Source organism: Hyperoodon ampullatus, assembly GCF_949752795.1.
Source record: "Hyperoodon ampullatus genome assembly, chromosome: 2".
In the NCBI taxonomy this organism is placed as follows: Eukaryota; Metazoa; Chordata; class Mammalia; order Artiodactyla; family Ziphiidae; genus Hyperoodon; species Hyperoodon ampullatus.
Window position 1 is genome coordinate 54,445,675 of NC_136915.1, and position 15,745 is coordinate 54,461,419.

Sequence of the window (15,745 nt, forward strand, 5' to 3'; positions counted from 1 at the left end):
ACCCCAGTCAATCTCCAAACATGTGAATAAGCCTAGCTGTCATTCACCCCTCCACACTGCATGTACTGCTATGTACTCCTGAAGCAACAGATAACTTCTATACATGTCAACAAATAGAACAAATGTCCTTAAAACTAATGTATGGATTTAATTTTTGTTTTTAAATCTCTATGTATTTCCAATAATTTTGGCCTGACACATTTCAAATCTGTACATAAACACTCCTGATTACTATATCCCAGTCGTGGACAGTAATCTCTCATTAAAAAAAAAAAAAAAAAAACCTGGGGACTTCCCTGGTGGTCCAGTGGTTAAGAATCCACCTTCCAATGCAGGGGACAAGGGTTCGATCCCTAGTTGGGGAACTAGGATCCCACATGCCATGGGGCAACTAGGTCCGTATGCTGCAACTACTGAGCCTACACATTCTAGAGCTCGTGCGCCACAACTAGAGAGAAGTTCGCACCGCAACAAAGAGCCTGTGCATCACAACAAAAGATTCCGCATGCTGGAACGAAGATCCCGCATGCCGCAACTAAGACCCGGAACAGCCAAACAAACAAACAAATAAATAAGTAAATAAATAACCTGCCTTCTGTATCTCATTTAGGAGAAATTGCACCTTGAATTCTACTTTATTAAAATTGTAATCTCTGCTTTTTACTTAATATGCACTTGCCTGATGCATAATATCCTAGCTATTTAAAAATACTTATAAAAATCGTTAAATTATAGAACTGTACAAAAGTCAAGTGTAAATGCTTTCCATTGCTCCATATTTCCAGCAATCATCCTTTTTAAGTTTTCACAATCACTCTGTTCCAGTTTCCAGTTACCAGTCTCCAACAGTGTTCAGTACATGATGAATGCTCAAAAAATATTTGTTGAATAAACAGGTGGGTGGGTAGATGGATGACTTACTGATTTAAGTTTATAATACTAGTTCAATAATAAAACATGCTGAAGAAAAAAAAAAGCTGTGGAAATAGTGGCAGTAGTGATATACCAGCTGAAGACGGAGAGAGAGAAATGTTACAGCTACAAGGTTGTGTCACTGTAACAAGTAAATCTACTGCCCTGTTTCCATAGCTAAATGTGGCCTGTCACCTCATCCAAGTAACACCGTGGCCTTTTCTAGATTCCTTCTTGCACTATTATCCATAATACAAAGACCCTTACCACTTCAGACCCTTCTCACCTGCTTTATTTTCCATTTGAGTCTCTCAGAGCAGCTGCCTGTAAATGCTACTGATATATAACTGTAGCATTATACTAGACAACTAGCTGTCAAATCATAACACATCCTGCCCTAAACACCTTGCCCTCTCAAGTTATAAGGTGTCACTAGGCCAGGATTTTCTCCTCTTATTTAGAGTAAAACCACAGAAGGAGGAATTCTGAGGCAATACTTAGCATTTTCCTTTAATCTGCTCCAAAATACATGCATAGTACCCTTCTCCAGTTTATCACATTAATACAAATTTTCTTCCATCCTTAAAATGTTCTGGTCCTCTGGTTACTTTAGACAGACTTTCAAAATTTTCTGATCCTGATTCAGAGTGTAAAATTCATTTTACATCAAAATCCAGTAGCACATACACCATGTATGCACATATAGACAGGTATGCACGCACACAAAAATTCGAGGGAAAAAAGCCTACTGAAGCAATATTTAACTTCACTAAGTGCAATGAACTATTATTTTTCTATTCTACTGGTTTGTTTGTTTTTTTTAAGCTGGGTGTTATCTACTAAATTTCCATTACTATTATTGGATCATGACCAGCACTTGAAAACTACTGATTTGACTCAAGTACAGGAAATATACTTGCAAAGAACAAAGTATCTTTGATCAAGAACTTTTTGGACCTATAAACTCACCTATAAAAGTAATTTTAGCACAAAAATGCACTATTAGAGCCTGAAATTTCTATTCTATATACCATGAATGTGGTATGTTAGGTCAAAAACAACTTGAGTGGGGAAGACATGTAACCACACACCTACTCTAAGAAAATCCATAAAATATCAATGCTTAAGAAAAGTTAAAATATTAAAATTAAGAAACAGTATACAGATGTGGATGATTGATTTGGAAGCATTACTAATCAATGCCAACATTTAAATAAATATAATGATGAAAAAACAGCTATAATATTTTTTCTTATATTTTTTATTTTTATTCTTAATTTTTTTAACTTGTTAAAATCACAATCAATTACTACATGTACATGTACTGCATGGAAAATTATGATTTTTCTGAAATCACAAGAAATTTAAGTACGAATAGCCCCCTAGAATTCCTCCATGACAGAATAATACCTGCTTAAAAAAATTTGTCACTGTGAGAGTAGCAGGTCGAAAGCTGGTCAAGTTACAAGAATCATCTCCACTTGTTGTCCTTTCAAGTGATCTTCTGCCAACCAGACTAGAATTCCTCCTCTCTGACCAAGAGCCCTTTCGTTCTACCAAGGAAAAAAAGTAAGATATTCATTTCCATAATATTTAAAACGTGTTTTAAAGCAGTCTTCTGAACACAGGAAAATATCCACTAAAGTTGAAAATTATCCCCTCAGCAATAATGATTACACTAGAAGAATTTCACTTCTGGGGAGATCTGTAGGGAAGCATTAAACCTAAATCTTCGGGTTCTCTTTAAAAACTTCTCCAGTGTAAAATAAGTCTCTACCACACAAAGATTATGCATATAACCTAATATGAGCTATGAAGAACAGCTATAGAGGAACTATGTATTTACTAGGAAATATGCACACAATGTAAATTTTGGTCACCATATAATGGCCCCTCAGTCTTAGCACTTGAGTTTGAAAAAGAATTTAAGATAACTTGCATTCAAAGTCTTTGCAAGATAACCCTATAATTCAAAACCAATAGAGCAACTATATTGTAGAAAACAAACAAAACTATAAACAAGCTAGACCTAACAGGCATCTATAGAATACGCCACTAAGCAAAAGCAGAATACACATTCTTCTCAAGCACACACAGGAAATTCTCCAAGACAAACTATATAACAAGCTATAGAACAAAATACAATAAATTCAAAGGGATTCAAATCATATAAAATATGTTTTCCAAGAACAATGGAATTAAGCTATAAATCAATAACAGAAGAAAATTTGAGAAATTCATAAGCATGTGGAAGTTAAACAGCACACTGCTGAATAACCAATGGATCAAAGAGGAAATAACAAGGGAAATTTAAAAACATTTAAGATATAGGAAAATGAAAATGCAAAATCCCCAAACATATGATATATCACTAAAGAAGTTCTCAGAGGGAAATTTATAGCTGTGAATGTTCATATTACAAAAAAAGAAAGATATCAAATCAGTAACTTAAGCTTACATCTTAAGAAACCAGAAAAAGAAGAGAAAACTAAACCCAAAGCAAGCATTAGAAAGGATTCCAAGGGAATGTAAATTGATACAGTCACTATGGAGAACAGTATGGAGGTTCCTTGAAAAACTAAAAATAGAATTACCATATGACCCAGCAATCCCACTACTGGGCATATACCCTGAGAAAACCATAATTCAAAAAGAGTCATGTACCACAATGTTCACTGCAGCTCTATTTACAATAGCCAGAACATGGAAGCAACCTAAGTGTCCATCGACAGATGAATGGATAAAGAAAATGTGGCACATATATATAACGGAATATTACTCAGCCATAAAAAGAAATGAAATTGAGTTACTTGTAGTGAGGTGGATGGACCTAGAGACTGTCATACAGAGTGAAGTAAGTCAGAAAGAGAAAAATAAATACTGTATGCTAACATACATATGGAATCTAAAAAGAAAAAAGAAAAAAAACTGGTTCTGAAGAACCTAGGGGCAAGACAGGAATAAAGACACAGACTTAGAGAATGGACTTGAGGACACAGAGAGGGGGAAGGGTAAGCTGGGACAAAGTGAGAGAGCGGCATGGACATATATACACTACCAAATGTAAAACAGATAGCTAGTGGGAAGCAGCTGCATAGCACAGGGAGATTAGCTCGGTGCTTTGTGTCCACCTAGAGGGGTGGGATAGGGAGGGTGGGAGGGAGATGCAAGAGGGAGGAGATATGGGGATATACAGCTGATTCATTTTGTTATACAGCAGAAACTAACACACCACTGTAAAGCAATACTCCAGTAAAGATGTTAAAAAAAAAAAAAAGGAAAGGATACCAAAAAAGACAACAGCTAAGTGGAAATAAATGAAATAGAAACTAGGAAAACAACAGAAAAAAAATCAATGAAACCAAAAACTGATTCTTCAAAAAGATAAAATTTTTAAAACTTTAGTTAAACTAATGAAGAAAAAAATACATAGACAGGGGACTTCCTTGGTGGCGCAGTGGTTAAGAATCCACCTGCCAATACAGGGGATACGGGTTCAAGCCCTCATCCAGGAAGATCCCATATGGCGCAGAGCAACTAAGCCTGTGCACCACAACTACTGAGCCTGCGTGCCACAACTACTGAAGCCTGCGTGCCTAGAGCCTGTGCTCCACAACAAAAGAAGCCACCACAATGAGAAGCCCGCGCACCACAACGAAGAGTAGCCCCTGCTTGCCACAACTAGAGAAAGCCCATGTACAGCAACGAAGACCCCATGCAGCCAAAAATAAATAAATTTATTTTTAAAAAATACATAGACAGGACTCAAATTACTAAAATCATCACTACAGACCTTAGAGAGAAAAAGGATTATACTACAATACTATGAATAACTGTAGGTCAACAGTTAGATAACAATTAGATAATTTAGATGAAATGAACACATTTCTAGAAAGATACACAGTACTGAAACTGACTCAAGACGAGAGAGAAAATATGAATAGATCTATAACAAGAGATATAATTAGTAGTGAAAATACTTACCACAAAGAAAAGACCAAGTCAAGGTGGCTTCACTAGTGAATTCTTCCAAACTTTCAATGAAAAATTAACACCAATGATTTACAAATTCTTCCAAAAACCAGAAGGAAAAAAACACAACTCATTTTCAATGAGGCCAGTATTACCCTGATACCAATACCAGACAGAGATATTACAAGGAAGAAAAACTACAGACCAATATCCCTTAGGAATATAGAAGCAAAAATACTAAACAAAATACTAGGAAACAGACTAACAACACATATAAAAAAATTATATACCATGACCAAGTGAGACTTCTCCCAGAAATGTAAGATTAGTTTAACATCCAAAACCAATCAATTAATGCAATACAGCATACTAAAAGACTACAGGGCAAAAAACCATACAAATCATCTCAATAAACTCAAAGAATGCATTTTACAAAATCCAATATCCTTCCATGACAAAAACACTCAAAAAGTTTAGAACACTCAAAAGGAATAGAAGGGAACTTCCTCAAACTACTACATTACATCTATGAAAAACCTATAGCAAACATCATACTTGATAGTGAAAGACTGAATGCCTTCCCCCTAAGGTCAGGAACAAGATGAGGATATCCACTTTTGCCATTTTTTTTTTAATACTGTACAGGAGGTTCTAGTCAAGATAATTAGAAAAGAAAAATAAATAAAGACATCCAGCTGGGGAAAAAAAAAAGTAAACCTATTTTCATTTGCAGATGACATGATCTTATACATGGAAAATCCTAAAGAATCCAGAAAAGAAAAAAAATTAGAATTGATAAACACATTCAAAAAGGTTTCAAAGTACAAGATCAATATTCAAAAGCCAAGTGTATTTCTATCACTAAAAATGAACATTATGAAAATGAAATTAAGAAAACAATCCATTTAAAATAGCATCAAAAACCGAAAACTACAAAACGTTGTTTAAATAAATTTTTAAGATCTAAATAAATGGAAAAACATTCCACGGATTGGAAGACTTAATATTGTTATGAGGGCAACAATCCACAAATTGATCTACCAAATCAATGTAATTCCTATCAAAATTCCAGCTGCCTTTGTGCAGAAATTATCAGCTGACCCTAAACCTCTTATGAAAATGCAAGAGCTCAAAATAATCTTGAAAAAAAATTGGAAGACCCACTATCCCCAATTTGAAAACTTACTGCAAAGCTAAAATAATAAAGATAGTATAGTACTGGCATAAGCATATACATCAATGGAACAGAACTGAGAGTCCAGAAATAAAACCATATATCGACGGTCAACTGATTTTCAACAAGAGTGCCAAGACCATTCAATAGGGAAAGAATAGCCTTTTCAACAAATGGTGTTGGGACAACTAGATATCTACACAAAAAGATTGAAGTTGGACCCTTACCTCTTACCATGTACAAAAGTTAACTCAAAATGGACTATACCCAGATGTAACAACATGCGTGAACCTTTCAAACATTATGCTAAGTGAAAGAAGCTACTCACAAAAGACTACACATTGTATCATTCTATTAATATGAAATGTCTGGCATAGACAAATCCATACAGACTAAATAAATTACAGTTTGGTTAGGTTTGGGGACTTGAGGAGAAGAGTGACCACTAAGGAGTATGAAAGTGTTCTAAAATTAGATTGTGGTGACAGTTGCTGAACCTTAAGAATATAACAAAAAACACTGAATTATACATCTTAAATGGGCAAACTGTACGTATGTGAATTACATCTCAATAAACCTGTTAAAGGAAAAAAAGAAAACCCTTTTAATGTCTCACTACATTGCAAAGCTTACAAATAAAACAAGACTATATAAGAAAAAGAAAAGAATTATACATGTAGAAATATTTTATATAAAACATTCTCACCTCCAGTGCTTATTTCTACTTCTGTAGAATCTCTTTCCAAACTCCCAGCACTGCTAACAATATTCATTAAATGGATTGCAGTCCAAGCAAAAGGCATGCGATACTTCCCAAGTCTTTGGCAAAACTGATCAGCTTGACTTTTCAGCTTCTCCAATTTTTCCTTATTCTGCAAAACAAAACTTTATACATTATATGATTACGTTCAAAGAAATGAATTAAAGGCTATGTCATAATATATAAAGGAAAATATAAAGGTTAAGAATTCTCAATTCTCAGCAAAGATGCAAAAACAATCTGTACCTTTCAGAGATCAAGTAATAGCATATTATCTTTACTAAGCAACCTCAACCAGTTCTACAAATGTATGTGAAAGTCTTTAAAATTTCTGTTTGTGATGATCTTATGTTGGGAGAAAAGAAAGGACAGCAAGAGTCAAACATGTTTATGTACTAAAAGTACTATTTTATGAAAGGAAACATAACCTAGACAACAGGTTCTAGACAGCAACTGCCAACCACAAAATATTCTAGGTTATGACTTATTAAATTTTATTTTTCTAAAAAAGATGGAAGTAGTTGGGCCATTCTGACATAATCACTAACTTACAACAACTATGAGGTGGGACTGGGGGTCACAAATAAACCAACAATAAATAAGCTCAGAGTTGTAATAAAAGAAGCAAACAAAAAAAGTATGACAAGAGGACTAAACCCTGGAAAAAGACCAATGATCCAAATAGCACGTGCTTATCTGGAAGACATCCTGAGGCTGGCTCAACTTTTAGGCTATCCTTGAAACAAACACTAAGGTGGCCTGCAATAGCCAAGCAATGGTCCAAGGGTGAAAACCTACACTAAAATCTCTCACATACTATTTCCATATAGGATATTGGTAAGGTATACTCAAATGGCAGTGTCCTACCTTAGGACTCAGGACTGAGAAAAGATGAAGAAATAGCTAAATGGTAGGACTGTTTACTGTTATATTTATTATACCTTCAAAATAGGTTCTTGCTTTAAGAGTACTAAAGAGAAATAAGGATGCTTATCAAGCATGTGAATATGTAAGAGAAGAGTGAAATAAGCTGCAATTATACACCTATGAACTTCATATAACAGAGCAATTTAATTTGTAAAATGACAACCTGGAGAAAGCCAGAATACTTTAACCCTAATTTCAACCAGATATCCAGGAATCAGAGAATATCATGTGCTCAGATGTACCCATATTAGCAGAAAACGCTCAATTCTTGTTCCAAATCTCAGAAAAATAAAAAGCAAAACATTTTCTAGATTGTGGTGATTTGTCCAATACTCCTCAAACATACCTCTCTTGGCTGTTTGACGTATTAAATCATGTGTTCAAAGATCCAAAAATCACCTGTTACTCGTTTTTTTGGTGGGGGGGCTGCACTGGGTCTTTGTTGCTGCTCGCGGGCTTTCTCTAGTTGCGGCGAGCGGGGACTACTCTTCGCTGCGGTGCAGTGGCTTCTCTTGTTGCAGAGCACGGGCTCTAGGCGCGCAGGCTTCAGTAGTTGCAGCACACAGGCTCAGTAGTTGAGGCTCACGGGCTCTAGAGCACAGGCTCAGTAGTTGTGGCACATGGGCTTAGCTGCTCCACGGCATGTAGGATCTTCCAAGACCAGGGCTCAAACCCGTGTCCCCAATCCACATTGGCAGGTGGATTCTTTTTTTTTTTTTCCGATACGCGGGCCTCTCACTGCTGTGGCCTCTCCCATTGCGGAGCACAGGCTCCGGACGCACAGGCTCAGCAGCCATGGCTCACGGGCCCAGCCGTTCCACAGCATGTGGGATCCTCCCGGACCGGGGCATGAACCCGTGTCCCCTGCATCGGCAGGCGGACTCTCAACCACTGTGCCACCAGGGAAGTCCCAAGCAGGCGGATTCTTAACCACTGTGCCACCAGGGAAGTGCTCACCTGTTATTCTTATAACTAACTCAGGGTATGTGGAATTTGGTACCAATTGTTCAATTATTTTTGCTTTATAAGTTTATCCAAATTCTAGAAATTAGTTATCTGATGGCAAAATGGAGATTGTATTTTCTATTTTTACCATATTCCCTAATTATCTGCAGCTAGACAGAGGCCCAGAATACTTCTGCTTTGCTAGAAAAAGTTCCATCAAAATCACTATTTTGCAAACACAGGAAATTTTTCATTATTTAGGAATTAAACTCAAGTAATTTGATTCTTTAGGAATCCATTAGCCTGAGGTGAGGGAGATTTTAAAGAACAGCATAGCACATGACTCAAGCTAGGTAATGAAGGAAATAAAGAAAATGGGTAGGCCAAGAGAAACAAATGAATTAGTAGTAAAATTCTTTAATATGCTCTGTATAGTATTCTCCCAAATTATAATTTCAGAGATTAGAGGTTGTTTAGGGTTGGGTTTGGGGACCTGAGGAGAACGGAGAGTGACTGCTAATGACTATGAAAGTGGCGGAAATAAGAGACATGGCATTCTACCTTGGTGGCATCTGCTTCTTTGAAAATCATATATGGTTCTGCACACTCTCCAATGTCTCCTTGCTGTAGCACTTTTTCTAGCTGTCAAAGACAAAAAGAGTAAAGATTAATTAAGCTTAAAAATAAAAGTAATCAGCCTGGAATGTAAGGATGGTTCAAAATACAAAAATCAATCAACCTAATACAGCACATTAACAAAATAACAGAAAAAAACCACATGACCATCTTAACTGATGCAGGAAAAAGAACTGGACTATTCAACACCCTTTCATGATAGAAAAACTCAACGAACTTAGAAAAGAAGAAAGCTACCTCAATATAATAAAAGACCATATATGAAAAGTCCACATTTAATATCATATTCAATGCTGAAAAACCAAAAGCTTTTCCTCTAGAATGAGGAACAGGATAAGGATGTTCACTTTTGCCAATTCTATTCAACAAAGTACTGGAAGTCTGAGCCAGAGCAATTTGACAAGACAAAGAAACAAAAACATCCAAATTGAAAAGGAAGAAGTTAAATTATCTCTATTCATGGACAACATGATCTCTTATATAGAAAACTCTAATATTACACACACACACACACACACACAAACTTGTTAGAATAAATAAATTCAGCAAAGTTGCAGGATACAAAATCAACGCACAAAAAAATCAGTTGCATTTCTATACCCTAGCAATGAGCAATTCAAAAAGGAAATTTAGAAAAAAAATCCATTTACAATAATATAAAAAGAATAAAATACTGAGGAATTAACCAAAAAGGTGAAAGAACTGTAATCTGAAAACTATAAGTAGTTAGATTTTCTTCAAGGGTGCCAAGACTATTCAATGGGGAAAGAACAGTTTTTTCAACAAATGATATTAAAAGAAACCTGAATATCCAAATGCAAAAGAATAAAGTTGAACCCTTACATTATATTATATACAAAAATTAACTCAAAATGGATCAAACACCTAAACATAAAACTAAAACTATTAAACTCTTAGAAGAAAAAATAAAGGAAAAGCTTCCTGTGATTGGATTTGGTAATGTATTCTTGGATTTGACACAAAAAAAAAGCAAAGGCAACAAAAGTAAAAATAGTTAAATTGGATTACATCAAAATTTAAAACTTTTGTATATGACAGAACATAATCAACAGGGTGAAAGGCAACCCACAGAATGAGAGAAAATATTTGCAAATCATATAATTGATAAGGAGTTCATATCCAAAACACATAAAGAAATCCTACAACTCAAAAACAGAACAAATAATCTGACTTTTAAATGGGCAAAGGACTTGAATAGACATTTCTCCAAAGAAGCCATACAAACGTCTAAGCAGCATATAAAAAGCCGCTCAACATCACTAATCATTAGGGAAATGCAAATCAAAACCACAATGAGATATCACCTTACACCCATCAGGATGGCCACAATTAAATTAGCAAACAAACAAATAACAAGTATTGGCAAGGATATGGAAAACTGGAACCCCTGTGTGCTTTTTATGGTGTAAAATCGTAATCTGCTATAGAAGACAGTACAGAGGTTCCTCAAAAAGTTAAAAATAGAATTATCATGTAATTCAGAAAACCTATTTCTGGGTATATATTCAATAGAATTGAAAGCAGGGACTCAAACAGATATTTGCACACCCATGTTCATAGCAGCATTATTCACAATAGCCAAAAGGTAGAAGCAATTCAAGTGTCCATCAAAAAATGAGTAAACAAAACATAGTATGTATAAACATACACATGGAATATTATTCAGCCTTAAAAGGAAGAAAATTCTGAAACATGCTACGACCTGGATGAACCTTGAAGACATTACGCCAAGGGAAATAAGCCTGTCACAAAAAGACAAATACTGTATTATTCCATTCAAATGAGGTATCTAGAAGAGACAAATTCATAGAAACAAAGAGCAAAATGCTGGTTGGCAGGGGCTGGGGAGAAGGGGAAATGAAGAGCTGCTACTTAATGTGTATAGAGGGTTAAGGTTTTGTTTGCAAGATAAAAATTTCCAAAGATTGCTTACACGATAATCTGAATATACTTAATTCTGAACTGTACACATAAAAACGATTAAGATGGTAAATTTTATGTTATGTGTATTTTACCTCAATTAAAACTATTAATAAAAGCAATCAGTCTTAAAAGTCATCTCCATTTAATATAACATCAAAGTACAAAATTACAATTTAAAAAGACAACTCACAAAATATTAAGTGGCCAATATAATAATCTCTACTTATCATTTTTCTCCAAAATGTCTCACTTTACCCCATAAAATTTTTAATGTTTTAGGAAAAGAAATATAAATAAAATAGGATAAAAGTCCAGAAACCAAATGAAGTGTATGGAAGAATTTAGCACAGGGCCTTCCTGGTGGCACAGTGGTTGACAGTCCGCCTGCCAATGCAGGGGACACGAGTTCGTGCCCCGGTCTGGGAAGATCCCACATGCTGTGGAGCGGCTGGGCCTGTGAGCCATGGCCGCTGAGACTGCGCGTCCAGATCCTGTGCTCCGCAACAGGAGAGGCCACAACAGTGAGAGGCCCACATACCGCAAAAAAAAAAAACAATAAAACAAAAAAACAAAAAAAACCCAGTATGGTACTAGTGCCAATTAAAGACAAACAGGCCAGTTGAACCAAAAAATATTCTAGGAAAAGAATCTCATACATATGAACACTTGATTTATGACATGGGATACTTTGTAAAAGCAGGAGGAGAAAAAAGCAGCCTTTTCAATAAATAGTGCTGGGTCATTTGGTTATCCATATGTGGGGGGGATTAATCTTCATCTCAACTTCACTCCAAACTATATGTGTAAGGTGAAACAATTACTCTTACCAGGGATCACTTAAGAGAATATATTTTTGAATTTGAGGGAGGCAAAAATTTCATACACAAAACACAGAATACCACAGCCATAAAGAAAAAGGTTGATAAATTAGACAACATGTAAGCTAGAAACTTTGATTTATCAAAGGATAACATTCTGTGAGAAAGCAAGCACAGAGTGGCAAACACATGTATACTCATGTACCAAAAGACTTGTTAAAGAATGTACATAGAAGCTTTATTCATAATAACCAACTGAAAACCAGATATACAATAGGGGAAAAAAAAAAAAACCCTATGGTCTACCAAGGTCTATCTATTCATCTAAGCAGGATAAATAAACTGTGTTATAATCAGATAATGAAGTAAAACATGATGACAAAAATAAAAGAACAAACTACTGCTGTACATAATATAGAGGATTCTCACAGAAATTATATTGAGTTGAAACAAGCCAGGCACAAAAGACTGCATATTGTATGACTGTGCTCAGATGAAATTCAAGAAGAGGAAAAGCTAAATAATGGTGATTTAAGTTGGAATACTAGTCATCTGGTGGAACAGAGGGGACAGTCACTAGAAAGACAAACAAAAGAACTCTCCAGGGTGATGGGGTGATGGAAATACTGTATGGCTTGAGTTTAGTCATGATTACACAGAAAAATACATAGTAAGAATTCATCACTCTGTTTACCCCACATTTGTAAACTATACAGGTCTTATTATATGTATTTCATATGTCAGTTTTTTAAAAAACTGGTAAGTGTGACTAACTGAAACTCTTAATCACCCCTGGTGGGGAATACAACTATCACAGATACTTTGGAAACCAATATGGCAGCATCTACCAAAGTTGACATATAAATATCCTGTGACTCTTCATCCTTCCTTTACCCCCTCATTGCTATATGACACTGCAATTCCTCCAAATAACGAGGTCAGGTATATATCACAACTCCTAGAGTTTGTGTTATCATGTGACCTGTTTTGGTCAATAAAATGTTAGCTGGTGTGATGTGACCAAATGCTAGAAAAGTGTCTGTGCAACTGGGTCTGCTCTCTGGCACTTATGCAATCACCATGAGAATATGCCAGTCTAGCCTGCCAGAAAAGAGACATACAAAGAATAGCTCTAACTAAATCAAGTGATGCCCAGCCAACCTACAGACACTTGGAAGGAGCACAACTATCTAACAGAGTTCAACCTGTATTGGCTGACCACACAGACAACTCAGATGCATAAACTAAAAAATGCTTATTGTTGTATGCCACTGGGATTTTGTCTTTTTGTTCTTGTAGAGAAATAACTAACTAATACACAGATCAAGGGGATTTTTCTCTCAAAAAACAAAAACATCCTGCTGGATGGACTATGATTTAAGAAAACCTCCTAAATACATTTTCTTTAAAGTCTGTAAAACACTTTAAAACTTGTACATATTTTTGAAATTACATAAAAGTCTTTTTCTATGTATATACAAACATTTATGTGTGTATAGGTGTGTGTGTATATATTTTACACAATTGGGACCATATGGTATGAATAGTCTCATTTTTAAGCAGCCAGTATTCCAATCATCATCTTTATCTTTCCAGTTCATTCCCTCAAATATGTTCTATTTTATTAAAACTTACTATTTTCCCATGTAAAATAACTGTGTATACACATTTATCAATTGTATTAATATCTAGAACTTTACTCTTAAGTGAGTTTCTGAAGACCACTGCTGCTAAATCTTTGCTTGTAAGATTGTTCATGTAACTAAGATTTATTTTAACCTGAATTCATAGGAATCTGTCCACAAATTAGGACATTATTCCTGTGGGTAAATAAAATTCATTTCATGACAATCCACTTTATAACCTTATTATAAAATTCATTACCGTTTTATGATAATTTTATATAAATACAGATAAAATGATTAAAGAATATATTTTAGGCTATTCTCAAGTCAAGGTCAAGTTAAGGTAAATTATTCTTAAGTTACCCTAAGCTAAGTAGCTTAGTAATATTCAGATTTTAGAATCTGTAATCCTTATTCTTAATTGGCTGACAGTCAAATCATAATGTTCCGTGATCTCAATGGTTTAGATTTTAGTATTTATATATTTAGGAGCTGGGTGATAAAATCATAGTATAGCTCCTATGATGCTTAATTTTATATGCCAACATGGCTAGGTTATCAAACACCAATCTAGATGTTGCTATGAAGGTATTTTTTAGAGGTGATTAACTTTTAAATCAGTAGACTTTGAGTAGAGCAGATTACCCTCCATAATGTGGGTGGGCCTCATCTAGTTAGTTGAAGACTTGAAGAACAAAGACTAAGGTTTCTCAAAGAAGGATTCTCAAGACTGCAACACAGCAATCCTTCCTGCGTTTCTGGTCTGCTGCCCTGTGGAATTCAGACTTAAGACTACAACATCACCCCTTACCTGGATTTCCAGCCTGCGCTACACATTTCAAACCTGTCAGCCCCCACAATCACACGAACCACTTCCCTAAAATAAGTCTCTCTCTGTCTGTGTGTGTGTGTATCTGTGCATGTGTGTGTGTGTGTGTGTGTGTGTGTGTGTGTATCTCCCTCCTACTGATCTATTTCTCTGGAGAACCCTAATAAAGCTCCCCACTCAAGAAAAATTTAGGTAGCACCTATAGTATACGTCTAATATTGTGTTAAGAAATATTAAGATGAAAAAATAGGTTAAAGATAAAATCTTTACCCTTAAAAAGCTTGCAATATTGATAGGGACACAAGTATACAGACACAACACAAATAAACAAATATATTTAACATTATTCTCACCTTTATTACAAGAAAAACATCTTGGGAAGGATAAGTGATAGAAAAAATAGCTGATCGTGCCAGGGTGGTAATGGCAGCAGGTGGTACATGTGGACGTAATAATCCTTTCATCTGCTCAGAATTAAGGTCAAAATAAAAGTTTTCTGAAATCTAAAAAACATATTCATATATTAAATTTAAAACCTGTGTATTTTATAAAAACTCACAAAAATCATACACAGTCTTAAAATATTACAGATATTAGACGATTATACTAACATACAGTTTACCATATATTTCACTGACTGATCTTTACATGTCTAAATCAAAGCAAAAAAAAATAATGCAAAAAACATATTCTAAAGAACCATATCCCACGCTCTTTTAATTAGAAATTTAACTTCTAATAAAGTATACAAGGAAATTATTATTGAGATGAATTACCCCAAACTGAGTCTTTAAAACAATTACATGAATAACATCTCAGAAGATTTGATTTAGCAAATATAAGTTGCTGGAATACAGTTCCACTATAGAAATCCATAATATGTTGACAGCAGAAGTCACTAAAGGCATTTTAAGTTTCTACTACACATTAGGCTTAGAATACTGAAATGCTGTATGAGACAGCCCTCTGAAAAACTCCTACGTGTAATAAAGATATAATGGCAAAACTAAGAGCACTACTTTAGACAAGAATATTTGAAATATATATAAATGATCTTTTAGCTAGTGAGAATCTGAAAATTACATCAACAAAAATTCACTGTCACCATCATTGTAATCCTTTATACATCAGTTGCCTAAAATGGTTTTCTTGTATTTTTTCTATTTATTAAACTAAAAGAAAGTCTGTTACTTGCTTTTGGAA

At 34.9% G+C, this 15,745-nt stretch overlaps 1 protein-coding gene across 9 annotated transcripts in view; it reads right to left on the reverse strand.

Moving 5' to 3' along the window:
- Positions 1 to 15,745, reverse strand: part of DOCK7 (dedicator of cytokinesis 7) — a gene marked incomplete at its 5' end in the record, with an annotated part of 199,434 nt that overhangs the window by 144,059 nt on the left and 39,630 nt on the right. For all 9 annotated transcript variants that reach the window (XM_079728572.1, XM_079728574.1, XM_079728571.1 and 6 more), the window contains 4 exons: positions 2,323 to 2,465; positions 6,765 to 6,930; positions 9,252 to 9,332; positions 14,896 to 15,045. In XM_079728572.1, the coding sequence (XP_079584698.1) occupies positions 2,323 to 2,465; positions 6,765 to 6,930; positions 9,252 to 9,332; positions 14,896 to 15,045 (540 nt within the window). The remainder of the gene's footprint in view (positions 1 to 2,322; positions 2,466 to 6,764; positions 6,931 to 9,251; positions 9,333 to 14,895; positions 15,046 to 15,745) is intronic.